The sequence below is a fragment of the Astyanax mexicanus genome, chromosome 9 (genome assembly GCF_023375975.1).
Source record: "Astyanax mexicanus isolate ESR-SI-001 chromosome 9, AstMex3_surface, whole genome shotgun sequence".
NCBI lineage: Eukaryota > Metazoa > Chordata > Actinopteri > Characiformes > Acestrorhamphidae > Astyanax > Astyanax mexicanus.
In genome coordinates, this window is record NC_064416.1 from 28,498,110 (window position 1) to 28,525,967 (window position 27,858).

Here is a 27,858-nt window from a genome sequence, read left to right on the forward strand (position 1 = left end):
AAGCATGAGTTCAATTATACTGCTATAGCTTAGTTAATAGGGTTAGGCCAGTAGAGAAACATGCACTATGTTAGTCAACCAATTTTTGGGGATTTTTATCCAAACAAATGGGATAAAAATCTAAATATTTTAAATACTTTTAAGATTATGCTTTCCTGCAGGTTTTCATTGCAGCCAATCCCACATCACCATTTGTATTGCCATCTGATTAAACAAGTGGAATCAGGTGTTCTGCTGATTGTTAAAAATGAAAGTCTATAGTTAGACTGGTCCAGTGTGGACAGGTTTAATTCCAAAGCACTACACAATGAACCATAGTTAGTATTTACTCCAGGACCAGCAGTATAAATCACTGCTCTATAAAACTACTGACCATTATCAGTGATGGCATCAGTGCGTTACTGACAAAGGTTTGAGAGAAGTCAACAAGATTGAGCAAAATAGATTTTATTTAATATCCAAAACCAAATTCTTTATACAAAAAGTCGTTTGGTACATTTAAAATATAAAAACAGAACACTCCAATAAATACTGACCCCATCCAAGTGAAGGTGGAATTTGATCTTTTCTTATACATATATACACACATGATCAGTGACAAAGACCCTGTGAAATAAACCATAGTGCTTAATATTTTTAAAACATTTTCTTTAAAAATATAAAATCACAAAGCACTGATCATTAAATAGCATTAAAAATATTAAACTCTGCCCATCTGTGGCTAGGACAATAACAGCTAATATACATAATATGTCTATATTAATATAGCATATTAACATGTTCATGAACAGATCATTTCAGTAAACATTCCTTCATGCGTGGCTGTGGAGTGATGAGCTGGTTAGACTCCACAGCAGTTACTCAGTGCCTTCTTCCCACTGTTTAGACTCAGCTTCACCTGAGACTCTGAATGCCGTCTTTGCTTGGAGTTTTTCTTCACCTCCCTGTGAAAATAATGTCCAATACAGTGAAGTGAGGAACACTGATAATGGATCTTATTTACCTTCTAAAGTAGTGAAGATTTGCATAACAGCTTACCTCGCTAAATGCAGAACCGCCTCCACTATGTTGGTACCTTCTTTGGCACTTGTCTCACAGAACAAAGCGTTGTAAGTCTGCAAAGGTGTGAAAAGTATTAACTTTAGTTTCTCAGGTAGCAGTATAGATAGTAGGGTTAAAAATACTTCTGTAGAAGTTGAATTTAAACTCAAGCTTTTAACTTAAGTAAAATTGTAAAAGTACTGGTTTCTAAACTACTTAAAGTATAAAAGTAATATAAAGAGAAAAAAATGCCATTAGAAGAAAAGCTTAGGTCATGCCACAGTGCACCTATAGTGCACCACCCCCCATTTTTCTAAAAGCCATAATGAATATAAAAAGTTACATTAAAATGTTAATAATGATGATGAATTTGGGATGCACTAGGCTGCCTGTTTCCTCCTGTATATGCCCATTGAAAATTAATGCATTTTTAGTACAATGTAGATATATTTAAGAAGCTTAGTTAGGACATTTTGCCTGAGTTTTAAGCCTCTGTTAATGATCATCTTCATACTAGACTACATATGTCTGCTATGTTCTTGCTGGAGTGTGGGGGTGACGTGACTTGTGCAGGTTTGATGGATCACATATAAGCCAATAGGGTGTGGGAATGGTATATGTTTATATTTCTCATCCAACCACAATCAAATTCACTCTATCTGGATAGGGGTTTTTATATACAGATAATTGGTCGAAAATGTAAGGAGTAGAAGTAAAAAGTCAGTTAAAAATAATTACTCCAGTAAAGTATAGATAACCAAAATTTATACTCAATAAGGTAACAAAGTATTTGTTATCAATTACTTTACACCTCTGTAAGTCTGTGTTCACAGAGGGTAGTCAATAAAATGATGAACAAGATTAAGAACAATTTATCATTACAAACAACGAAAATATAGGGAAACAAGTCTGAGACCACAGAGCATTATTAATGTTACATTCAAACTGAATTAAACAAGGTCACATCCACTATTGAGTAAAGTTCCAGTGTGTGCATTGGTTAGGAACACTCTTTTGGTATAAGCAGTACCAAATACATGCTGTTACACTGCCTATCATTCAAAGTATGTACCCCATGAGTAGTTTTCCCCCCTTTTATTAGTTTTTTTTTTTTTTTTTTTACAAATGTAAGCATGGTCAATATAAATATTTTTCACCAGATTTGACAAATCCAGGTGATTTAGTGTGTTACCACGATCAAATTGAGACACATTCACTACACTCAGATTCCCCCCCCCCCCCATTTCTTCAGCTGTGCCACCATTTCTACCAATGATGAATAAAACAAACAAAATAAATAAATAAATAAGAACTTTGCATGCATTTATGTCTGACATATGTAATTGATTTTAGATCTGGCCTGATGATCAGACATTGGCTCTTGCCACAAGAGGGCGTAAAAGTTTATTTAACTGTACACTCACCATTGCGAGTTTCTCTCCCTGCGCAGGACTCACACAGCTTCCCTCTGGCCTCTCCGCTCTCATATCCACTTTATTCCCAATCACACACATGGGGACGTTCCCGTCTGTCGACTCCTGAGAGATTCAGAACCAGAGAACCGAGGCTTTAACATCAAAAATGTGGAAATTTCAAGTTTAAAAATCGTAGGAGTATTTACACAACAGAAATACCTGAATCTGCTCCATCCACTCCCGAACGTTTAAAAAGCTGCTCTCTGAAGTGACGTCATACAGAAGAAGAACACCGTGGGCTTTACGGAAGTAAGATCTGGCAATACTGCGAAACCTGTTTATAGAAACAATGAAAAGAAAAAAAATGATTTCAAGAACATACAGTAACATATAACTGAATTTTAAATAAATGGACATTTAATACATACTATAACAGATAACATTGAAATTGCTCTTTAGTATTGGTAGGACATGATCTTGTTCAATACCAGGCCAGTATTTACGTTGTTCAGGTACACTTCATCAGCATCAACACTAAACATCCTCAAGTTTAACATGTAGGACATTCAATAACACGTCAATCCACCATCAATCTATTTATCTATAAGCAAGTTTGAAAAGAGAAACCACACACCTCTCCTGTCCTGCAGTGTCCCATATCTGAAGATTTGTCTTCTCACCATCCACAAGCATCTTCTTCATTTGAAAATCAACACCTAGGTCAAGATTTATTACCCATTTTTAATCTATATACTTATTTGTCAACTATACACATACAGTATGCATGTATATAATAGGGCCTGGAGGTAAAATTAATTTAATAATTGAGACTGTACATCTTTACATATAGAAGCTGCAAAGGGAATCTTAGAAGATATACATTTGCTTCTACTGATTTTCATATTTTACACTTTTCTTAACTGAAATATAAGAAGGTTATGTTTGCACTGTGTTATAAAAAAAGCTGCATGTAAGGCTGTAGGGTGTTGTTTACCATTTCTAAAACAAATTAAATAAACATTTTTTTATTAAATGTAAGGAAAACAATAGCTTGAGCATAATTTTAAATCATGCAGTCTTTCTTACAAATAAAAAACTGAAGTTATGTAAGAACTTAAAATTCTCAAACTCAAAATCTAGAATCGCTCACATATTTGAAGTATATTGAATTTTTTTTTCTTCTATACGATATTACCCAGCCCTATTATATAATATGAATATAATGCAGACCAAACATTGTGTACTGACCAAGTGTGGTCTGCATGTCTCCTCTGAACTCATTCAGACTCAGACGCAATAAAAAGCTGGATTTGCCGGACCCCGCATCTCCGGCCAGCACCAGGCGGTACATTGGAAGTGACCCGTCAGAATCAAACAAGTCTGCTTCAGTTTGCTGAGGGAAAAAAAGGAAAAAAAGAAAGCACACACACAACTTTAAAAAGTTGGGCGTCATTTATTCTCTTAGCAAACCTACTTTTCTTTTGATTTTTACAGAGTTGCCATTTACTTGGCATCTACTCTCACTAACCAGGTACACCTATTATAATGTGATTAATTCACTCACAACACCTGCCAAAACTGGATTCTACTATCAAACAGTATCTCTTAAGGCCGTTGCATAACAATGCATGCGATGAAAAACCTTTGTTGAATTTGTCAAAAAAAAAAAAAAAAAAAAAAAAAAAAAAACCTACAAATCAAATCTCTCTTTCTGGAGATGGTACGGCAACAACCATCTGTGACTACTGAGAACTAGAGCTTTACATTTAACTCACTGTGTTTCTCCCTCAAACTGTGGAGCTGCATCTCCAAGAACAGTTAAACAGTTAAAAAAGTTTAAACTTAGTTAACGTGAACTGAGTTGTGTACAGATATTTAATCTGCAGTAAAAACAGTATACAGTGTTTACTATGTGTGGCCCTGTCTCAAATCACTTCCTCTCCCACATGTAGTGCACAATGTACGTAGTGAAACAGCAGCACCTCCTCTCAAAAAATAAATCTTCTGTCGGATCTAAACTTACTCAAATTTAGCAATTGGTAGAGAACTACAGTGATGTAAAAAAGTTGTTTTCCCCTTAGAGATTTATTTTGTTCTTCTTTCCCCCACTCATGTTTTTTAGATTATCAAACAAACTTTAATATTAGATGAAATGAGTAAATAAAAAAACAGTTTTAAATTAAAATTTAATTTATTAAGCGAAAAAAAGCAAACAAAAAAAAGGCTCCAAGTCAAAAAACACTCCTGACCAAAAAGAACACAAAGGCCTGTCTCACATTTGTCCAACATCTTGAGGCATCTGCTGTAAAATTAACACAGCATTTCAGAAAAAGGACATCATTTGCCAATGCTTAATGGCAGTTTTTGTCGCAAAGCTTCAAAGAAAGAAGTCTAGGATTAGGGGGAAAATGCTTTTCATTGGATCAGGTTGGTTTTTCCTTCAATAAATGAAATTATCATTTAAAAACTGCTCTTTGTATTTACTTATGTCCTCTTTGTCTGATATTAAAATGTGTCTGATAATCTGAAAAATACAATTATAATAAAAAAGACAAAAAAACAGACAAAAAAACTGTAGGGGGCAAAACCTTTTTTTTGCAGTCACTGTTTAAGAAATCATGTGATGTCTTATGTCATAAACAAAGATGACATTTATTTTGTTTTGTTTCCTATTTGGTGTACAAGACAATACTGGTGGTTCTATTCTGAAGCAGCAGATGGGCCACAGTCAGTGATTGTCAGTAATGTTGAATGGGTGTAGATACAACTTGGCAACATGCCACACATTCCTAAAAAGCAAAATTAAAGGTTTTAAATAATATTGAGCTTTCATATCTAACATGAATACCAAATATGATTTGTAATACCTTTACAGGAAACGCAGAGAGACGACGTCGCAGAGAAGACGCAAGCGAGCTTACTCTGCTGGGGGATACAGAGACGTTCATCTCGGATTTAAAATCTGACATCTGTAACTGGACAAGAGCATTCTGTCACACAACTGACCAGCTAATTTATATTTACAAGCCAAACAATGCCTGAGACACAGTTTACCTCCATTTCAGAATGAACGTAGGAATCACTGTGATGCACAGTCTCCACAGAGTTGTGGCTCTCGTCACTGTCGTAATTGCTGGCAGACATTCGGTCCGTGTCCGTCTGTAAAGAAACACCACTGTCCAGATACTTATCCGCCCAGCGGGCCACCAGAGAGAACTTGTCTTTGGAGCCGTCTACAGACATTTCATCTTCTTCATTAGCAAAGCTGGAGGAAGGAAATGCAAAGTCAGATTATGTATGAGAGTAAAAAAAAGTAAATAAATAAAAATAAATCCAATCACATAACAGTCAGTACCTGCTCTGATTTATAGTACTCTGCCGAAGTGGTTTCAGTTTCCTAGGAGGTTTTTCATTTTTGGGGGAAAGCTGTAAAAGAAAGAAGAGACTATATATGATGGGATTACTGTCTTAGTGTAAATCACAACTAAAAATATACTTACAATGGCAAAACAAATAAAAGGATTCTGAATTTTTATTCATATTAATATACAGCTCTGGAAAAAAATTAAGAGACCACTTCAGTTTCTGAATAAGTTTCTCTGATTTTGCTATTTATAAGTATATGATTGAGTAAAAAGAACATTGTTGTTTTATTCTATAAACTACAGACAACATTTATTCCAAATTACAAATAAATTATATAAATGACAATGTTTATTTGCAGAAAAAATTTAAAATAGCTGAAAAACAAAAAAGATGCAGAGCTTCAAGACCTCAAATAATGCAATTAATACAAGTTCATATTAGTTTTAAGTTTTCAGAGATCAGAAATCAATATTTGGTGGAATAACCCTGGTTTTTAATCACAGTTTTCATGCATCTTGGCATGTTCTCCTCCACCAGTCTTACACACTGCTTTTGGATAACTTTATGCCTCTCCTGGTGCAAAAATTCAAGCAGTTCAGGTTGGTTTGATAGCTTGTGATCATTCATCTTACTCTTTATTATATATATATTTTTTCAATTTGGTAAAAAAAAAAATTCAGAGCTGTATGTCTTTTTATCTTTTAGATCTTTTGTTAGTCCATCCGTCATGTAGCTTTACAATATGTGCACTAAATTATCTATCTATTTATGTGATGTACATTCTCGAAGTCAACATGGCCTAAGATGATGATTGGTCTCAACTTGTTTAATTAGCCTGTGCTAATTTTAAAACAGGCGCCATAGATGACTGTTGTTAAGATGCATAGACAACACACATCTCAAGATAAGTTTACAAAATACTGATTAAATGTACAGTTTTACTTTGGCCAAGATAGGCTGCAAGGCCACTTCTTGATATGTAATGGCACATGATTACTCATGAATTCATAAAAAAATAAAATAAAATAAATAAATAAAACAAAAAGCATATCTGGATAACATTAATCATGCTATATATTAAAGATAAAATACTGATTATATATTTAATTTAAAATAATGACATACTATACTATTACCATAGGACAAAACTCCTCCGTATAATTCAGCTACACCATTCATCATAACTGCCTAGACAACCCTTCTGACCAATTCTGGACAACTCAGGTCTGACAGCATAGTACAGTGTCCTGCTAAAATAACCAGTGTGGTGGTATGTGAAGTCTAATAAGGACTACACATGGTCACTAAGCAAGCTTAGAGTTTGGATGTTGAATAATACGGAGTTCAAGGTTTTCCTCTGCCTCCAAATTTCTCAGATGTTAATCAAATCCATTATCTGTGAGGTGTGCAGCAGCAAACCAAATCCATGCACATTAACAGAATACAATCAACATGCTGTTTGTTATCAGATACAGGCCACTTTCAGAGATCCTGTGTGTTTGCTCTGCAGAAAACACTTACCCGCCTCTTGGATGAACTATCCTTGGTCAGAGCAGACCGTAACCCATCATTACTGTCATACAACTTTTTATTCATTTCTCTATAGTCAGAGAAAGGAGATGGGTAAGTTAGAATACATCAAAATAATGTAGATACTGGATTCCTAACAGGCTCATAAGTAATTATAAGCTAAACTAAAAGTTGAACAAAAAAAGAGAACAGATCACTTACTGGAGAAATTCAATATGACCAGCATAGGACTGGTACTCCACAACCATCTTCTTAAGCTCATTACTTTCTCTGCAGGGTAGAAAAAAAAAACATTTCCTCTTAACTAACCAACTATCCAACCATACCATAACAAATTACAGCTCCAGAATGGAAAAAATTATTTACCTTAGCATAAATTAATAAATTCTTTATATTAAAGTGAAATATTCAACAACCATAATAATAAACACACCACTATTTGTTTTCTTTGCATTACCTGAGATTTGCATCTAAAAGAACATTAAATGAGACAATTCCAAAAACATTTGTTTCATAACAGTCTTATAATAGCAAGTTTACAAAATACAAGCTTTGTGGAAGTAGCAAAGTAAAAGAAAAGTATTTTATTTAATTTTTTATATTATTTTTTAGTGGAAGACTAAACACTGCTACCTAGTGGTCAGGTGTTAAACACTGTGCCATCAACCTTTACATGTGAAATACATAAAAAAATATATAATAATAATGCGGTGTTTGAGAGTCAACATAGTATTGAAAACCCATCACAATATTGATGATTACTTACACCCATACAATGTAGACAAAAGACAAAGTAAACCACTGAATAAAGGCTAGTATAATTTACACAATAACAAGCTGAAACAGCATTACTACATAACACAAGTTAACACCTTACCTCAAGACATGTACTCCTGTTTTGTCATAAGGAAAGCAAACAGGGGTTATCGACTCTAACATATTTCACCAACTGCTTCTTCAGCAGTACAGTGAAAAAATATTTACCTTAAATTAAAGGAATAATTCACTGACACATTTACTGTATAGATTTTAAGTTTTACAGTTATAAAACTAAAACCATACTGATTATCTAATAAAGGTTACAAGTGAACCAGACTTCTATTACTGGTTAGCCACACAGCTCGACAACAAGTAAAGGTAATATTTTTAATTCTGTGTTTATTTCAGGATTTTGCCTGAGCTATTTCTTAAATAAGGTAGATGATCTTAAGACTCCAGGACTTTTATTTTAAGAATAAATAAATCCCCAGGTTTCCCATAGGTTTCATGATGAGTGAAAAACCTGATCAGACTTATAACTTACTTGGATAAACACGCACAGATCTGAAAACTAAAAGATACAATTGAAAGTTCCTAATTATAAAATTCTCACCTCTCGTGCTGAAGTTTCTCATCAGTATATGCATTCTTTAGTTTGTCCAATTCTACCTGCAGAACTGAGATGTTCATTTGGGCCTTCAGGAGGGAACTTCTAAGCTCATCATTTTCCTAGAATGAGTGAGAGACAGACAGTATTAAATCAATATCAGGAATTTTGCATAGCACTGATACTATTAGTCATAAAATCAAATAGTTTTAAAAGTTGCACAGATGTAGATGATCAGCCAAGACAGAGCCACAAAAAGTGTCTTTCTTCAAGTTGGCAATTGAAATAATGTTTCTAGATTTTCAGGCAATATAATGTGTCCATTGCATTGATACACAATACTGCTATAAACCATGTACGTATACAAATAGTAGGTCTGCCACATACAGCTTTCATAAGCTGATAACTACATTAAGCTTGTAGAGTCAGAGCCAAACAAAAGAGGATATATGTCTGTGTGATACAATAGTAATGAGAAACTCTTTATTTTTGTATTTATTCAAATTAAAGTACGTTCTCTAGACAGATGAGCCATTTTCAACCGGTTAAAAATAGAAACCATGTGTTCAAAGTATGAAAGGGCTAGGCTGTAATTATAACATGTAGGAATATTTTTAAACATCATGATTAAACTCAGGGCAGACATCGCTTTATAAGATAAAATTAAAGAAAAATAAATTCCAATTTTCTACAATTATAATAAAGCAATATTAAAGAATACAATATCAGCACAGAAGGTGCTCCTAATCTGCCTACACTGACTATGATATTCACTATCAAGCACATTTGCAGATTATTTGAGATACATTAATAAAAATTACTGCAACACATTAAGCATGTGTAAGAGATGCTAAAACGGCTATACATAGTTGAGGGTCAACCCTAATTGAGGGGAGGTATCACACAGTGTCAGTTTAGTAAAGATCACTTCATTCTCCATACCTGCGTCACCTCTCGGATTTTCTTTCTTAATTTGATGAGGTCTTCTCTGGGGCTGTTTAACTCTGTCTCCTCTTGATACTGAAGAAAACAAGTTTAATTCCTCAGCTACAGAGCAAGATATGAATATTTCAATTTAATAAATTTGGTTTATGTTAACAACCTGTGCATTTGAAAGATAATTAGAATAATTACTAACATTTTACAAAAGGGCACATTAATTAACAGTACAACAGAATGTCTCAACTAAGTATTAACTGAGAATTTAGTTTTATTAGGACATTAATCATTAATGTTTAACAAATCTCAATTCGTTGTTAAGTAACAGTTTTTATGACATTCCTAAGCATTACAATTGACCAATGTTTAATAATGTCTTTACTAGAGCTGGGCAATAGATCCCCATTTCATCTTATTGTGATACATTTCCTTATTGTATCAAGGGTTTTTTTTTAAGAATATTAAGGTTATTATTTGTGCTTAAAGAACACTGATCAAACTGTACATTTAATTACAGAGTATAAAAATACTACCACAGTATTTTTACCATATCAGCCAGCACCATCAGCCTGTGATGATCTACAGATATATCAATATCACAATTATATTGTTTCATCTGAAATTTAGAAATATATTGTGATATGAATTTTGTCCATATCGTGCAGCACAGGTCTTAACTAGTGTTCACTAATAATTAGCTGAAAATGTTGTTTTAACCATTTAACAATGTTTATTGTTGTAAGTACTGTTAATTGATGTACCCTTATTGTAAATCATTAATAAAAAAATGTACATAATGAATACACCAGAGGTGTCCAATCTTATCTGCTGCATTTCAGTGTTTTAAAGACGGCCAACTGATTAAACCAGTGGCCCTTTTCAGATTAGACTGGACACCGCTGAGATAGACAGTCTCTGACAAATTCATTTCTTCATCATAAAGAAACTGTTCCTTTTTACCTCTGTTAGCCTCTCCACTGCTGCCTGGAGGTCTGCCAGTTCATTCTCATGTTTGATCTGGAGCATGGCAAGGGTCCCCTCCATTTTCTTCTGCTCCTGTACAAATGCAACCAGAGAAGATCAGCTCTCCCATATATGCAGCTCTAATAAAGAGGCCTTTACAAAAGTCCATAGAGGAGCCTTTGTGAACAAAACATCTAACAAGCTACTGGTACTGCTTAATCTGCCTATTGAACTACAGGAATGCCGGTAAACCACTGAGTGAATATCAGAAGAATGCAGTCTGCAGGAGCTTCAATTAGTGATCCATTCTTTCACACTATATATTGATCTAAACAAACTCTGTTTAAACAAGAAACCATGTTTTAAATTTACACTGATATTTAGGAGACAGAATATTTAAAGGTGTTAAAATAGTTGTTTGAAGTTTGGTGTGTTAGCTCAACATGAAGTGCACTTAATTCGAATTTGCTCAAATGAATACAGAATAAAATGGTGATTTTTATTTTGACTTCAATAAAAACACCCCCCCCCTCCTCCTGTAAAGTTGCCATTGGAGATAAAATGACATTACATGACAAACAATATATATTACCATGAAAATACAAATTATTTCAGCACTTTTATTTTCTAAAATAATTGTCAATTCATTCAACACCAGCATTTTAAATATTATTTGATAAGAAATCATTTCAGTCTCACCTCCTCTCGAACCCTCTGCTCTGTGCGGGTCAGCTGCCGCTGTAAATCCTCCTCCAGCTCAACTATCTGAGAGCTCGCAGTCTCCTCACTCCTGTTAGAGTCAATAAGACAGACCAATACTCATCAAATACTCCCCATTATACCAGATGTCAAAACAGACTGGCTTTAGAGCAGTTCCATATACCTCCACTTTTCAGGAGGGGTGTATTCTCCTGGGCTCTAACCTGAACAAGAGGAATTCTCTTCAGTAGTTAAACATTCATCTCAGGTTCAGAATCAGCAGGTTTGGTGGGGGGGGGGGAGCTACACGATCTGAAGCTCAAAGCCAAGAATTCCACACAGGTCTCAGGCTCTTTAGTTTGTAAGACAGAATGTCACTAATCTTGAGGATTCTCCTAAACACCCCAAAAGCGGACTGAACATTCAGATAATATTCAGAATTTAACTGGACAATAAGTGTAAGTCAAACTTTCTGACCCCTGAGCGCAGCTGTAGCAGATGTATTAGGAATAATAGTATAGCTTATGTTCAAATCGTAACTTAGTTATCACTACAATAACCAGTAAATCAGTAAGTCAGGCAAGCTTTGATCTTCAGCCCCATCACTTCAGCATATTGTCATCAACATATTAGTAAAGGACCATTATGGCATAAAAGGAAATTACAACTTTACAAGCACAGATGTTTAATTTTCAGTCATTAATCTTCATTTCAGACATTCCTCTTTTTCACTAAAACTCCAGCCATTTCTATAGTTAAAAAAAAAACAGCATGTGAAGACTATTGAGAAAAGCAAACATCAGGTTCTATGCAATACATAGCCAGTTTACAAACTATTAACTGTATAAATAAATCAAGCCCCAAATCATAGTTCAGTGTGCTTCAGGCAAATCACATCTGCAATTGTTTCAAAACCGATTACATTAAAAACAGCACACCATAAATGCTATATTAAATATAGCAAATCAAACATTAAACATGGCCTATAAAAAGCAAGCAAGACAAAGTACAGGGTAAGTCCAGTCACAGGACACTATTTCACCAGTCACAATAATTACATTATCAGCTTATCGTACAATAAATGGTTATGACCTTAATAATATTTGATGATAGTGATATTTTAATGTCTATTGTGTTTAGTTGTATGTTCGTATACATATATAACAGTGAACAATACTTTAGCCAGTCATTATTTAGGTCATATTTAGCAATACCAGACATGTTCTTTAATAACTATGACTCCATACACAAAGTGTGGACTGCAGTAGTTGAAGAAAAAGTATATATTCCCCAAACTATGATTAATTAAAGTCTTGATTTCTTTAAAAGTATATACTTGCGTTGTTATGTTATTCCATCATAATTATGTCAGTGGCATTTAAATGGTTTTGAAAAGACAATAATAATTGTTTATTGCAATAATTACTTTGACGATATATCGTCCACAAAAAAATTGCCATTGTGACACACCTACAGGACACCCTTTTATTTCAGAAACGAAATATTGCTTTAACATTGCAGACATAGCTAAAAAGACAGGCCTCCTCACCCATTACTTGATGGGGTATTTAAATACAGTACATATTTTTTTTTCTTTTGTTTCTGAAATAAAAGGGTGTCCTGTGACTTCTGACTCATTCTCTATTATACATATTTTTTTTTTGGCCTGACTATAGAATACGTTTCTGTTTCTGTACATGTAATTTATTTAATAGTTTAAATACACTTCCTAAACACTAAGATCTGCAACACAAACTCCTTTATATAATAATCTAAATCAGTCAATGTGTGACAAGAGCATAGAAATTATAGACACAGAAAAAAACTGGCACCAACAGCATGAAATCACTGCACCCAACCTGCCTTGTGTCAACAGTCTAGGGTGCTAAAGGTGATGTAATAGTATGCAGAACGTTTTTTTTTTTCTTTTTTTTTTTTTTTTTGCTACACTTATTAAAATCAAATCAATCCATCATCACTTGTATTCTACAGGCTATTTGAGTGCCTGACTTTTAATGGACACCTCCACCAATCATTTTAAACTTTCAGGGGCATGGCATGGCTGTAGATTAGATTAAGTGTTCTTCAGAAGGTACAAGCTGGGTGTTTGCATTTTATACCAATTTCCATTCCACATTAAATGGTGCTGTATGAGACGTGTGCTAGCACCAGCATGTATTTGCTGTACCGTGCATGTTAAATTTTGACTGTTTTTTGGTTAAGTTGAAACTCTTAAGTTGAGACTCTTGGCGCATTTAATTTCAGCAGGCGTGAAATCAGTAATCGCACTCGTGGGTATCGGTAAAGTTGTTTTGGTCCACATACAAGAGGAGGGGGTCTCGGTCCATTACCGAATGAACTCTGAAGTGGTTTGTTTGTGGTGAAAATATTATCTGCTCTTGATTTGACCTATATATAATAGATGGATAATACTCAAACCGAAGTAAATAAAAAAGTCAAAACAGGTTTAGCAAGCAAACAGAGCTTTACTGCTTTTAACTTCCTTCTTCCTTAAGCCTTCAGGTCTGTTAGAATGTAAATTCTGGAGCATTAAATATACAGCACTTCATGGGGTGGTAGTTGTTCTCCACCTCTTAACTTGTGCTTCCAGTTATTTATAACAGAATTCCATTAAAATAGGCCTAAAACGCTGCCAGTCCCCTGTTTAAACTATAAAAACAGCATGAACACAAAAACCTCTTCTCTGTATAATTAAAGTGTAACTGGACGTCTAATTTGCACAACTAATCCTCTCTTAGACCTTTAAACTACTAAGGAATCCTAACTGTGTATTCCACACAATTTTTTGGACTGGATATGTGGCTGTGCCCCAATTGTATACTATACGCTAACCATAATCGTGCAATGTTTTACAAAAAAAAAAAAAAAAAAAAAAAATTATTGTATTAACCAGTTTTGTACTAACAAGAGAAGATTGGAACATTGGAACTCCAACTGAATGTTCTCCAGCTGCTGTTTAGACATTGTCAAGACTTTTTTCTAACAACTCTCACATCCATTTTCTGACAATCAGTACTAAATGCTTCATATTTAAATACTAGTTACTGTTAGTAATCAGTAAACAATTGAAACACACCTAACACACCAAGAGAACAACAAAAAGCTGCCCTATTCCTGAATTCCCTCATCTCCATCTACTGGATAATAAGCTGGACCACACACAGTTAGGGAGCATGGGTGTACAGGGAATAAATCACCTTTCTTAAATGCACTTTTCATTAAACAGAGGCCAAAGTCAATGAGACATAAGATCTTCACTATCAGCCAAATGTTGAGACAATATATTGCCTATTCTTCTTGAAAACAGTCTTCCTTTTGCTGGACAGCAAACCAAGCTATGATCCACAATCATACTGACAAGCACTCATCTATTTGTCTTTTTTTTATCCCGTCTTCCTCCTGTTTAGTCCCATGAATTTTCACATACACTCAGGCCAGAGTTTTTTCTGTGTCCCAACAACAGCCACCAAAATGTATGTACTACATTAGGGCAGGTAACAGCGGCCACATAACACCATAGCAACCACCACAGCTTCATTGGCATGCTCCTTGGAAAAAGTAGGTCTAGAAGACGATTTATGCCAAATTTGAATGTGAATGAATCTTTAACGATTTTAACACTAAAGAATGCGGCACTGAACTCCAACTCTAATAATTCACAACCAATTTATGTTTCTACATCATAGCCTACACTGACTTGCATATAGCAGTGTACCGTATGCTGTGGCCAGATGTGCATCTCCCCTGAAATTTAGCTAAAGGCAGGTGACACAGACAGCAGCTGCTGTTACTGGTCCACCAAGATGTGTTCCTGTCTGTTTTAAATCACTTAGCCAAAATGCAGCCAGACATACATCTTAAAGATAGCAGAAGCATCTTCTATGCAAATGCCACGAGATCTCGTCTGGATTAAGAATGGCCACAGCTATTTGAGTTGTGAGGTGTTATCAGGTGAGTGAGGCTGAACCCTGACCAATGTGCTCATGGCAAGGCAATGTGAATTACTGGGGTTTGAGCGAGGCCTGCTAGTTGGTGGCAGAAAATAATGAGATATTCTATTTTCCCTACATCTACTGTACCTTCTTTAGCCCAGACCAAAATAGCAGGTGTTGTGACCCATGGCTTGGAACAAAAGACTAAAAAGACTAAAAGACTAAAAAAAAAGACTCCTGGTTCAGATCAACTGATCTACTGTCTGGTTCACCTGATGTATAAAAGCACTTTTTTAGAGTATTCAGAAATTCAACCAAATTTCAGGAAATTCCAGCAAGCCATCATCAACAATTCATCAGTAGCCACAGAAAAAGAACCAGTTCTGTGCTGAAATCTGATTCTGCTTCGCTTGAAGGTGCATCACACAACAGTAAGGGCACAAACACTTTAAAAAGTTGTATCTGCAACATATCTACTGTCACTGTATTTACTGTTAACCCTTATTTATAAACAAAACAAAAATAATCTGAGGGTTAACTGTTTTGCACATTCTGCTGCGTAATGCACATGCACACAAAGGGAGCCTAAGTAGTAACAACACCTGAAAAGACAATTTAGTCAAACTTCTGACAAAATTATATAGACCAATAAGTGTCTAATATAGGGAGACGTAGCCCACATAGGTGATGACATGATATAAAACCAAAACTAAGTGGACTGTATACAATGTATCCATGCATACAATGTAACAAAACACATGAACCCTAGTTGGGACTCCAGATGTGAAAATGCCTTTACAGAATTTAAGAATAAAATCCCACATAAAATTTTAAATTAGTAATTTTGGGCACATCTGCCCAACAGTGCATTTGACCCATTTTGACTTCGACCCCTCTCACCTTCTGAGACTAGTTTCCAGTTGTTCACTCTCCATTCGATGCTCTCTGCTCTCCAGCACAAGAGCTTTGATCAGATCTTCATACTGTTGTAGTAAGAGCATGTCTGATGTGGCATGGATCTCCTGATACAGCTCACCGAGAGGATCCCCCAATCTAGCAACAAAATACAAACACAGAAATGATCAATGAGTTACTGCAAGAACATTTTTATCAGGAGCTGGACCAGCCCCTTACAAAAGAGTCATTTATTTCTTATGTCAAGTGCCTACCAACCACAATCACAAACATACATACAATCATAGAGTGTAATTAAATGTGAAATTAGGCACAAAGCCATACCTGATGCACAACAGTGGAAAACACACTGGCACACCAATATAAAAGCAAAATCCAGATTTCACTATAAGTCAATGGCCCAACATGTATTTATATTAACAATGCACTTCAATGTGTTTACATTAGTATCCACATTAGTACACTGGAGTAAAACACATTTTAGTTAGCAGTAAAAAAAATGCAGTCTAAATGTGTTAAAAGCATGTCAAAGTGTGGATGACCCCATTTAACCACAGTTCAGAAGAGTAATGGCAATAGGAAAAAAGCTTTTCTTATGTCTGGTTGTTTTTGTGTGCAAAGAACTACAGCGCCTGCCAGAGGGAAGGAGGGTAAAGGTAGTGTTGGCAGGATGTGTGGGGGGGTCTTTAATGATGTTCTCTGCCTGCTTACTGGCCTTTCAGAAGTCCTGGAGGTAGGGCAGAGGCCCTCATGATTTTTATTTTTCAGCTGTCCGAATTGTGTGTTGTAATCTGTGTTTTGCAGTTGTGTGGCTGTGCCACACCATACAAACAGTGACGAATGTGTAGAGGATGGATTTCATGGCAACAGTGTAGAAGCTGGCCAACAACTTGGTAGGTCACGCTTCTACAAACGCCATAGATGCAGCTCCCGGAGAACTACCACAAGGTACTGCGTGTATATAAACTTTTTTTTTTATCTGTGCACTTTCAAAGTTCTCAGTGCCTCGCTTTAATTGTCAGGGCCCTTGGAATTCTACCAATGAAGTGTGGAGCTACTTTGGGCTCCTTTTGGGAGGAACTGTTATCCATCTTGCTGCCTCCTGGTGTCACAGTGATGTTAGCCAATCAAAAGACAATATATTGCATGTATGAATAGTCATGAGCAAAAGCCAAAATCCTATGGTTTCTCCCTGCCCACTTCTCCACCAGACTAAAGCAGCGTTATAATGGATCATTGGAGCATTTTTCACAAAAAAAACGCTCAAATGGCATTCATTCATCCTAGAGACCTCAACTGGAAAAGTGAAATTTATTCATGTTTTGAGAAAAAAAGGCTTTCTTTAGTTGCACATATAGAGGAATACATGTTTTTTTCCCAGAGTTTAGGGATAAAGCTGTGTTTGATAACCTGTGTTTGGAAGTTTTGGTGGACCTACCTCCCCAGATAGTAGGCCACATCTCCGTCCAGGGTGTTCTCAAACTCAGCCCAGGCGCTGGCCTGGCACTGCCCGCTGCTGCCCAGGGAAGCCAGGTTGAGGGTTTCAGACACTTCGTTGAAACTCGAGCAGAAATCGCTGTAGTTGATACAGCCGTCTCCGTCCAGGTCGAACTTACTGAATAAAGTCCGCACGTCTCCGGCTGGAACGCTCAGCTCCCGGCAGACCCTGATAAAATCCTCATACTCGATCCTCCCGGACTTATTCCCGTCACAGGCCGAGAACAGCCTCCGCAAATCCGCCGTATCCATCTCCGTTCAGCTCCACAAACAGCTAACCAGCCGGCCAGCCGGTTAACACCCCACACACACCTCTCACACACAAACACACACAGGTGAGCTCTGGGCTCCTCAGTCAGGTGAGTAATATAACCTGCAGTGTGTGTGAGAGCGCGCGCTAACTTCTGCTAACGTTACTTCTGCTTTTTCTCCTCTCCTCCACCCCTCAACCCCCAACAGAGCGGCTTTAAACACCGAAAAAAAACAATAAAACACTAACTAATACATATTATAAAAATTATTATTTGATCTAATTCTCATTAACACCACATACCTCCACTCTTCTGTGAATCTGAGAGAGAGAATGAGAAAAATAAACCGTGAGATTAAATGATGTGAAAGAGCGACCCGGCCATTAAAACATTTCTCCCTCACTGTGATTGGCTGCTGCTGGAAGTAGGTGTAAGAAAGGGGCGTGGCCTACAGCAGGTAGGGCTTTTTTTAATGGTCGCTGGCAGCAGTGGGTGCGTCCGATTAACGCAGCCTGGTCATAAACTGTAGGCTGTAGAATAATTTGGTTATCTGCTGACTGCGTTACCCAAACGCACCTGCACTGTATAGAGGCATAGCGTCGCATAGCATTTTTTTCACCATTACTAAGCTCAAAGTAGCTCCACACTTCATTAGTAGGTTCCGAGGGTCCTGACGTTGCTGAACTGCTCAATCAACTCAACAGAGTAGACTAAAAAAATACTTGGTTACATTTGAAAAAAGTATTTATTTGTATTTAGCTGGTCTACGTGCATGATTAACCTGGCCAGGCTAGATACAATATAACCAAGATTGTCTGTGCTGGTTGACCATAATTTTTGTAGTACTGTTGTTAATTTAATTTAGTCAATAGTTTTAGCTTCATTAGTTTTCTTGTTCCTACTTTTTAAAATCTTTTTTTTTATTATTGTTTTTTATTTTTATTTTAAAACGTTCTCAACCCCATTTATTACATTTTTTATTATTTCAGTCTTTGATTTGATAATCTAATATCACTTACATTTAAGTTTTCTTTCTTTAAAGTTTTAACTTTTATCTTAACTTTTATCACTGTTTTTTTTCTGATTTTCTGAATAAAATTTTTTTTTTCTCTGTTAATCTCTGTCTTGTAAATTCTCATGAAAAATGAGGGTCACATTCCAGTGTAATGTAAATAAAAAGTTAATTAATTGTTTGAATGTGACTGTTATTTTCAAGATAATTTACAAGACAAAGATTATCAGAGAAAAAAATATTCATAATCTCTTGGGCTTGATGTTGTAGTTATATTAATAGAATAAAAAACAACTACAACAACAAGCTCAAATGATCTCTCATGTTCAGGGTAATTCATGTTCCTTTATTTCCCTTTCAGGTGTGGGCTGCTCCTTATCTATAACTACCTCTCCTTTGTCGTGGAGGTATTTGTGCAGCTCCACCTATCAAATTACAGGAGAAGTCTTATTCCTGGTCAACGCTCTGTTGTTCCCCAGTTCCTCACAAAATTTGAATCGTCTTTTTCCTTTTCAGGGACAAGAACAACGAGGCTCTGTAAGGGCTGCACACTGACATCATTCTTCACTCCCAGTTTCCAACCCAGCTCCAGTGCTGGAGGCCAGTTTCACCTTTTACCTTCCCTAACATGCCTCATTCAGCTTAATAAAGCCTCCATCATTACCTGTGACGTGACTCACACACACAGAGAACACGCATAAGTGTGGAGGGGTGCAGGTGTTACAGTGCAGGCTGTAAGACGTTGTAGCTGTATGACTTATTCTTTTCTCTGCCTGACGGAGCTTTTCCAGTCATTGTACAAACAGTGAGCTCCACCCAGGCCTGCATGGAATCCATGTGTTTACTAAAGATGCAGTCATAGTTAACTTTTTACCTCTTTGAGATAACCACAGGTGAACGGTAGTGAGGTCAAGAAAGCTACCGCATGCTGCTCAATAGGAGATTTACTTAAAAAAAAAGTAGCATCAGGGATACTACACTCTATGTCTAAGTGCTTGTGGACACCCATTTAAAGGAATGCATTCAGCTACATTAACCATTTAATGTTCTCATTAAAAAATAATATTTTTGTATTTTTTTTTAGTTTGTTTCGGGCATTTATAAAAGCAAGAACAGTTTTTTTCTCTCTTTTAATGCCTCCAAGTTTTTTTTTAAATATAGACCTCTATAAAACATTTGACATGATACGACATATTATTTACCATCAAAAATCATTCCACATGTGGGGAGTGATTTACAGGTGTAAACTGCAAATGCATACTACTCAAAAATACAGTGACCTCTAGTGGATATTTTAGGCTAACAAAGTATTATCAGTTTGTCCAATACTTTCGTTAATAAGATATAGTGACTTAACAATCAGTTGAGCAGATGTTCACGAGTTAGGTTGTACCTGTTGCTGAAAGGCTGCAGAAATACACACAACTTTTTGTAGTTGTGTGGGCATTTAACATTTTTCAGATCCACAGTGTCACGTGTTTACTGGCAGTACCTTATAGGCTACATTCACAATACAAGCCACATTGCACATTTATACATGTACAAATGTCGCCTTATTTACCACCAACAAAAAATGTCATATTTTACAGACGATTCTTAGCTTTATAAAGGTGAAATGGATGTGTTAGCAGCTCATATGTGGAGCATCTTTTGCTCGAGTGGAGAGCAAACAGCTCGTCTAAAGTACATGCTCAGGTCGAGGAGGTGAAAAAAGGCCAGGCGGTTTGCTTTTGCTGTTTTTGCAGCTATAGCTGCACAGCTGCACCAAGAGATGTGAGGGTACGAGAGAGACGCACGTAGCATGTATTCTGATTTGACTGTTCACATTCATGTCGCCTGTCCCTGGATTGGACATGTATCAAATTTAGGATCACATATGAAAGTGACTCAAATTTGTTTTGAAAAATCAGATTTGGCACGTTCACACAGCCAAAAAAAATCTGATCTGATATATATAATTGCAAAACTTGAGAATGTAGAAGCTGTATTTTGAAGTTTTTATTAAGACAATTTGCACAGATGCCACAAGATGGCAGCCTTGTTCTAAACTTCACTGTGATCTCTGCGCTATACTGACAGTCAAAATCCAAGCACAGGGCCTTTTGCTTCAGTCTGAGCCATGCTTTGAATAATAACTTTAAGAGAACAGAGTCAGTATCATGCTGAATACTCTGAGGCAGTCAAATTAGACTTTTATTAAAGAAATAATTAATATATACATGAATATATAAAAAATCTGATCTTTTTATATTGGCACTCTAATTAAGATATGCACACCAAGCACTTTATTAAAAAACAAATACAGCATATCAACATTAGGAACAACATTACAAAGCTAGTACTGGTTAGGGTCTTCCTTTGTTCTCAGTTCTTCTCAGCTTCAGTTCTTCACTGCATGGATTCCAGAAACATTCCCTTGGGATTCTGGTTCATGGTGTTCATCACTGTGTTGCGCAACTCCTGCAGATTTTCCAGAATTTCTTTTATTTCTGAGAATCTCTTCTCCCAAATGTGTTCTATTACACTCAGATCTGGACACTGTGAAGGTTACTGAGCACTTTCAGAAGACCTATGTTGCACAAGCCATTACCCCTTTAAATCCTTTACTGTTTTTCTGATATTGTGTATATCCATGAATCCATCCATTGAACAGTCCAGGCAGGCTGGTTGATCATTATTACCAATCAATGCTTGAATGCTACAGTTTATTTGAGTTTTGTTGCTGCCCATGTGTAACCTGAGCTGTAATGATGGGGCCCATTTGGAGCCCATGCCCACCTAGCGTACATGCCACCCATGTAAGCCCCGCATCAGAATTTGGGCTGTGTACCCATCTGTTTCATTTGTTACCAGAAATGTCCTTTATAAAGTGAATAATGTATATTGAACTAATGTGTTTAATCATGTGAGACTCTGCGTCCCCATATAGGGACATTTCTGCTTCTCTCCAACATGATACTTATTTTTTTTTAAATGTTGACTCTTAGGCCTCATATGAATTCACTGCCCTTACCATCCTGTGGACACATGACAACATTACACTCAACTGATTGAAACCAAAATGGTGGGAATCCCAGTCAGAAGTTTCTACGGCCAGTCCAGACAGAAACATGGGCTAGGTAAAAAATTCTAATACAATTTTATTTACTTGCTGTAGAAAGCTAAAATTTTGTTTTTGGACTAACTGGGTCCTTCTGATCCCAAATGGCAAGGATAATTTAAATGTTAAAATAAATTATTTTTTCCATATAAGGACATTGTTTTTTTGTTGTTGTGTTTTTTTGCAAAAACGACTTCCTGAACAAAGCCAAAGTTTAGTTTTTATTCTTGTTTGGTCCTAGCTATCCTAAATAACTAGGATAAAAAAAAATGCACGCCAAGTAAAAATCAGGGTCTCAGGAAGTTGAACAGCGGTAGCAGTACTTATATTTTCTCTGTTAAATGTATGTAAGTACTGATGCATTTATATTCTCAAATATGAAAACTTTATTTTTTATCTACTTTTCTCGTTTAATTTATTGTGTTTAGTTTATCATCCTAATGTCATCAAATTCATGTGATATTTCTGCATTGTATATCTAATGAGCATCCTGAGCCTGGATTAAGCCTAGTCATACACTATAGTTTTCTTTCAACTAAAAAAAATCTCCATTTAACATGCTGTGTAGTCTAGACTAGTCTTAATCCCTGTCTGGTAAAAAGCCCCATAATGAGATTAGTAAGCCTTTCGCAATAATGAAACTATCGAAAAAATCATACTATATATGCTGACCTCAAAACTGCCCATTTGTTTACTTACTGAGATGAGCCAATTCCAATTTCTTCTAAGTTTTTAGTAATTAAAAGTTCAGTAAAAGATTTAAAAGATTGCAATTGCATTATTATGCTTCTATATTAAAGTTCACACAAAATGGTAATGATATAAGGATAATATTGTTATTCACAACAGAAGCTTCTAGTTAAATATAAAAATAAAAAATAACTTTATTTTACAGAAAAGTATATAAATGCTCACTTTCAAAGGTCTTCTGCTGTTGTGAGAAATATGAAAAACAAGCTTTTCATAATGTTTAACACACTGTTTAATAAACCCTGCTAATCCTGACAGATGTGATGAACACAATGGCTTTTAATTCAAGACATCAGCAGCGTTCAGTGTTTTGTTTTCTTTTATTTCTTTAAAAAATTAAAATAAAGTGCGCTTTTATGTACAGTTTAATAAAAACAACAGAAACAGTAGTTGATGTATAATACAAAAAGTACAATTCACAACAGTTGTTCTTTTCTTACATTGGCAGCAAAATTTACAAATACACCTTTACAACAAAGTTTACAAGACGTTAACTTACAATAAGTCTGAGCGACTTGGAGCACTGTTATAAAGAATGAATTTGGACTGAGCGTGTAAAGACTGAAGCTGGTTTTGAGACTTTAAGGTTTCTAAAACATTGGTCTAACGGGAGAAGCTGTTCAGAATGACCGTTATTCTTTCCTGTATGTCTGAAGATGACTTCTAGGAGAAACTCTTGAGTTTTATGTAAAATAGAGATATATATTTTAAATATAAATACATTAAAACTGTTTGTGCTTAAAACATTACATTGATGTGAATGAGAGTGAGAGAGAGAGAGAGAGATCAAAGAAAAGAGAGAGAGAAAATAAAAAAGAGAGAGATTATTGGTTGTCCTTTTTTGGACCTGTGTAGATACACTATCCACAGTAGAGACATAGTCCAGTGGTGGACTGTTGTACAGATAACCATTCATAATACAGTGGTTTTCGACATATTTCTGGGTACTGCATACGACAAAATGACGCAATGTGCCATTTCAGACTAAGATGCTTTGCAATTACTGGCCACAATCATAAGGCATTTGCTCCAATGAATTCTGAATTTTCTTCTTTTTATTTTATTTTTATTTTTCTTTTCTTTACATGAGCATGCCAGTGTGAACTCTATGGTACTGTCCATCAGAGGAGGCATGCATGCGCGTGAGGTCTGTGGTCTATTAGTGTGAGTGTGTGAATACACCAAAAAAAGGCTACAATGATGCGTTCGATAGTTGAAGAAATACCACCCTTGATTCACAAAACGTAGCTTAAAGGCATTAAAAGAAATCTCTACAACAGAATCATCGCAGCCTCACTGAACTCGAACTAAGGCTTTTTTTTTTGTTAAACATTCTGTGAAAGTAAAGCAGCAATTGTGCCATCTGTTTTTGCCTCCCGAACACAAAAATAATACCCTTTTAATCAGCCCCAACACAAATATCGTAGAAATATACATATGTACATGTGATGACCACAACGGCAGTCCGTCAGTAGCACAGTAGCTTACGTAATAAATGCATGGCTACTGCATGTCAAAACATGTCAAATAAGATCTCTCATATAGAAACATCTAGGCTAAAACTTAAATAAGACACTTTTTTTTTTTTCGTACTCAAATAAGAGTTTTGGAATACTTTCAATGAAGTTGTCACTACATTCCACAACACAAATGTTCACACGCTCCTACCAGAGCAGTGCCGTTGAGTTTGTACATTAAAATACCCTCAAAGTGGTGCAATATGATGTCCATCTTTGGAAAAATATTAGTTCACAATGTTCATTACTGATAATCACTGAAATGGCAATTCTGAAAATATTCTGAAAAGATGAACTATACAGATATTCTGCACATGACATGATGTTAATATCTTATTATTACAACACGCTATTAGTAGGCAGTTCGCTCATTATTCTCTAGCAGCCGAGCTCTGGTCCAAGTTTTTAATAACACACACTGCTCTAACCACCCAAGCGACGTATTAGCGAGTTATTAGGGGTGCATTTGTCAATTCGCCCATCCAAAATAACTGTGTTAAGGCCTTTTCACTTCAAGTTTGACTTTTTAAACATTCAAAAAAAATACAAGTTTTGAAAACAAGTATCTGAAGTCTGATTGAGTCTGAAACCGATGGACTGGAACAATGCATACATTTTTTTTTTAACCTGAGCCTGCTCTATTTCCGTGTTCTACAGTATGTATTGAATGTCTTTAAATCAGGCTAAACAAATGAGCATCATGCTCACCATAAAAATGCAGAGGCTAAAGAAAATACATTATAAAGCTGAGCTGAAAAGCTGACATGATTGACAACGAGGAGTATTATAGCTTTCCTTGCACATGAGCACCTGTGTAGAGGAGGTATATTTAAAGAGAGCAAAAAGCAGACAGGGAGCAGAGACATAAAAGAAAGTGTGAAAATTGGAGAGCCATAGAGTGAGTCTCTACACCCCAGATTTACATTTTTACTACGTTACAATTCACAAAAAAAAAAAGTTTGTACTTTGTGTGAAAAGGCCTTAAGACTATCCTTGGCTCCTGGATGGTAAACGTGGCACTTTTATGTGGTAATGAAGGATAAAACAAAATGTAAAGCACAAACGACACACGTACATTTAAAGAGTGAGTACAGGATGATTCTCATGTAGCCTAAAAGGCAAATCAATTTCCAGCCAAATTTAGCTGAGTGGACAAGAATGAAAGTTATTCCCTTTCGCATACAAGTGAAAAAACATTTTTAGATCCCCTGTGCCATATTGCAAGCCAATGAGAGATTAAGTCATTTAGTGTGTAACTATTTGGCACAATAGTGGACAGATTTGGTTGTGTAAACAAGTATACGATTATTGGTATTGGTCACTTTCATTATTAAAACTTCTCTTTCTCTGATTTCTCTGATTCTTCCAAACGCCAGCCTATCTGCCTTCACTCTTTGGGCTGGAGCCCTGTGTCTCTTTTTTCTTTCTCTTTTGCTGCCATCAGTTCAATCTCTTTTACCACTTGCCTTCTTGGGCCCTGTCTGCGTGGAGTCCTGGCTTCGGACTCCGTTTCCCTGCGCAACAGCACCTGAATCTCGCTTGCATACTTGACAGTATACACATGGACTGTATATCTCTGGGAAGCGATACTGAAGACGTGGCTTCTTGCTTGATGCTGCAACATGTGCCCTACGCTAGCTGTACTAGATGGAACTCCTCCTCATCCTGCTAAATTCCCAGTGCTTTGCATAGTACGCCTGTCTTGTGCTGAGGTCATGATGATTTACAACTACAGGCCTTGCATATATATCATGAGGCTGTTGTTTTTTTTTTTTTTTAAACAAAAGTTGTTCACATTTTACGACCTATGCTATCTATTCTGCTTTACCAGACAACAATTTCTAGGCTTTTCTTCTGATCCTTGCTGATTTTTCTGGTCACTCTGGACCCATCTTTCGTGGAGAGGTGGTCAATGTAAGGGAGAAGATCACGATCCTCCAATGGCACGACCCAAATACGTAGATGAAGTAGATGGTGAGGCTATTAGGTGACCTTAAAGTCAATGGTGCCAAATGATGGATGATTTGGACGGAATGAGTAGGAACGTGGTTGACTTACACTAGGCCATGTCAGTGGCAATGATTTTGAAAAGCTCGCCGTGTTGCCTGCTTTCGTTCTGGGTGTATCTTAGCACAACACTAAGTGTACGAAAATCCTCGTGCATTCAGATGCATCCCAGAGCAACACAAAGTGACTGTGAGGAAAACAGACAAACAGACAGACAGACATCCAAGACTGAAACGAGGGGACAAAGTGCAAAAAGTAAATCAAAGATGTTTTGCTTGTGAAATGGTCCGATGGTGAGGAGTTTGAAGATTTGTTTTTTTATCTTTCAGTATGTCCCTCTCAGGTGCTGTCTGTTCCCCAGCAGTCCTTCCGTACCACATCAGTTCAGTTGTCTTCGTCCGTTGAGACGTTGAGAGTCGTCTCAGACGATGGAGTCTTTAATCTCCGAGCCCAGGCGAACTCGTGGTCGCGGGCAGGTAGGCGATATCTCCACATGGCTCTCCTTCAGGTTCAGCGGTCGCTTCTCAGACTCGGAGAAGCTCTTGCTGTTTTCAGGTGAAGAGCACTCCTGGGTGGGCGTGCTGCAGAAGTAGTTGTCGTGGAGCGTCTGGTAGCCCTTGTGGTCCGACACAGAGGGCGGGATGTTATTGCCATTCAGTGGCAAGCTCTCGGTGGGCTTTCCATGTGGAATACGTGGCTTCTTCTGCTGCATGTTGGGACACTCGCCCTCCTTCAGCATGGACTTCATCCGGTCCCGGTTCCGGTACACCACAAACAAGGAGAACACCACCAAGGAGAAGCCCAGCAGAGCGCACACCACGATCAGCTCGTTCCAGTAGGTTTTGGTTTCTGTCTGAGCCTGGCCTGGCAGGATTATAGGCTCCCCTACGGGCACCTTGGGTGTGCGGGAGTGGCCAAACTGGGTGGTGCTCTCGTGTCGGGGCTCCGCCTTCACGCAGTAATTGGCCAAGAGTTGACGGAAGTTCTTTTCCACCGACCAGCATTCGTATGATTCCTCTCTCTCCAGCTGAGCTACCACCACAAGCCGACCGTCAGTGTGGTAGGCAAAGCGTTCGGCATTCTTGCTGTAATTCCATTGCCTCTGAGCCAGGTTAGAGCGCAGCTTACAGGGCAACACTCGAAATGTGTTTGCTGGAATGATGACCTCCTGACAGGATGGAGCACCTAGGGGTCATCAAAAGGGAGTAATTGTTAATAAAGCAAATATTTTATATAGCTATATCACAGTTTTTTGTAATTAAGTAGTTTAGAACCAACTGATATACAGTAATTGAATGCACAAGTATGAATGTAAATACATAATAATCTTGTACTATAACAAACTGTATTTATAGAGTATGAAATATAGTACATAGTGTATGTAGTACTATTTAAGGATGTCCCGATCACATTTTTTTTTCGCCTCAGTCATTTGATTTTGAGTATCTGCTGATACAGAATGCCGATCTGATACTTTTTTTTAAAAATACTTTTTTAAAAAAATACTTTTTTTAATTATTATTTAAAGCTGATGTCC

General features: G+C 36.6%; 2 protein-coding genes across 5 annotated transcripts in view; both read right to left on the reverse strand.

The window, feature by feature from the left end:
• Positions 1-431: 431 nt before the first annotated feature.
• zgc:162879 (ras and EF-hand domain-containing protein) lies at positions 432-18,322 on the reverse strand. 3 transcript variants are annotated; one of them, XM_022679784.2, is made up of 18 exons: positions 18,238-18,322; positions 17,626-18,148; positions 16,173-16,325; positions 11,320-11,410; positions 10,618-10,713; positions 9,661-9,738; positions 8,725-8,840; positions 7,554-7,622; positions 7,344-7,422; positions 5,812-5,882; positions 5,511-5,721; positions 5,324-5,431; positions 3,705-3,849; positions 3,091-3,172; positions 2,676-2,790; positions 2,466-2,579; positions 1,039-1,115; positions 432-944 (listed from the first exon to the last, which is right to left on the reverse strand). In XM_022679784.2, the coding sequence occupies exons 2-18, from the start codon at positions 17,934-17,936 to the stop codon at positions 842-844; spliced, it is 2,019 nt and encodes a 672-aa protein (XP_022535505.2). In that variant the 5' UTR covers positions 17,937-18,148; positions 18,238-18,322; the 3' UTR covers positions 432-841. The 3 variants fall into 3 exon arrangements, with proteins under 3 accessions (XP_022535505.2, XP_022535504.2, XP_007254545.3); XM_022679783.2 differs by having other exon boundaries at positions 17,626-18,314; XM_007254483.4 differs by having other exon boundaries at positions 5,324-5,425; positions 17,626-18,313.
• Positions 18,323-23,098: 4,776 nt separating this feature from the next.
• The window catches only part of sema4ba (sema domain, immunoglobulin domain (Ig), transmembrane domain (TM) and short cytoplasmic domain, (semaphorin) 4Ba), a 133,004-nt gene continuing 128,244 nt past the window's right edge, over positions 23,099-27,858 (reverse strand). For both annotated transcript variants that reach the window (XM_007254480.4, XM_049483522.1), the window contains exon 15: positions 23,099-27,506. In XM_007254480.4, the coding sequence (XP_007254542.3) occupies positions 26,743-27,506 (764 nt within the window). In that variant the 3' untranslated portion in view covers positions 23,099-26,742. The remainder of the gene's footprint in view (positions 27,507-27,858) is intronic.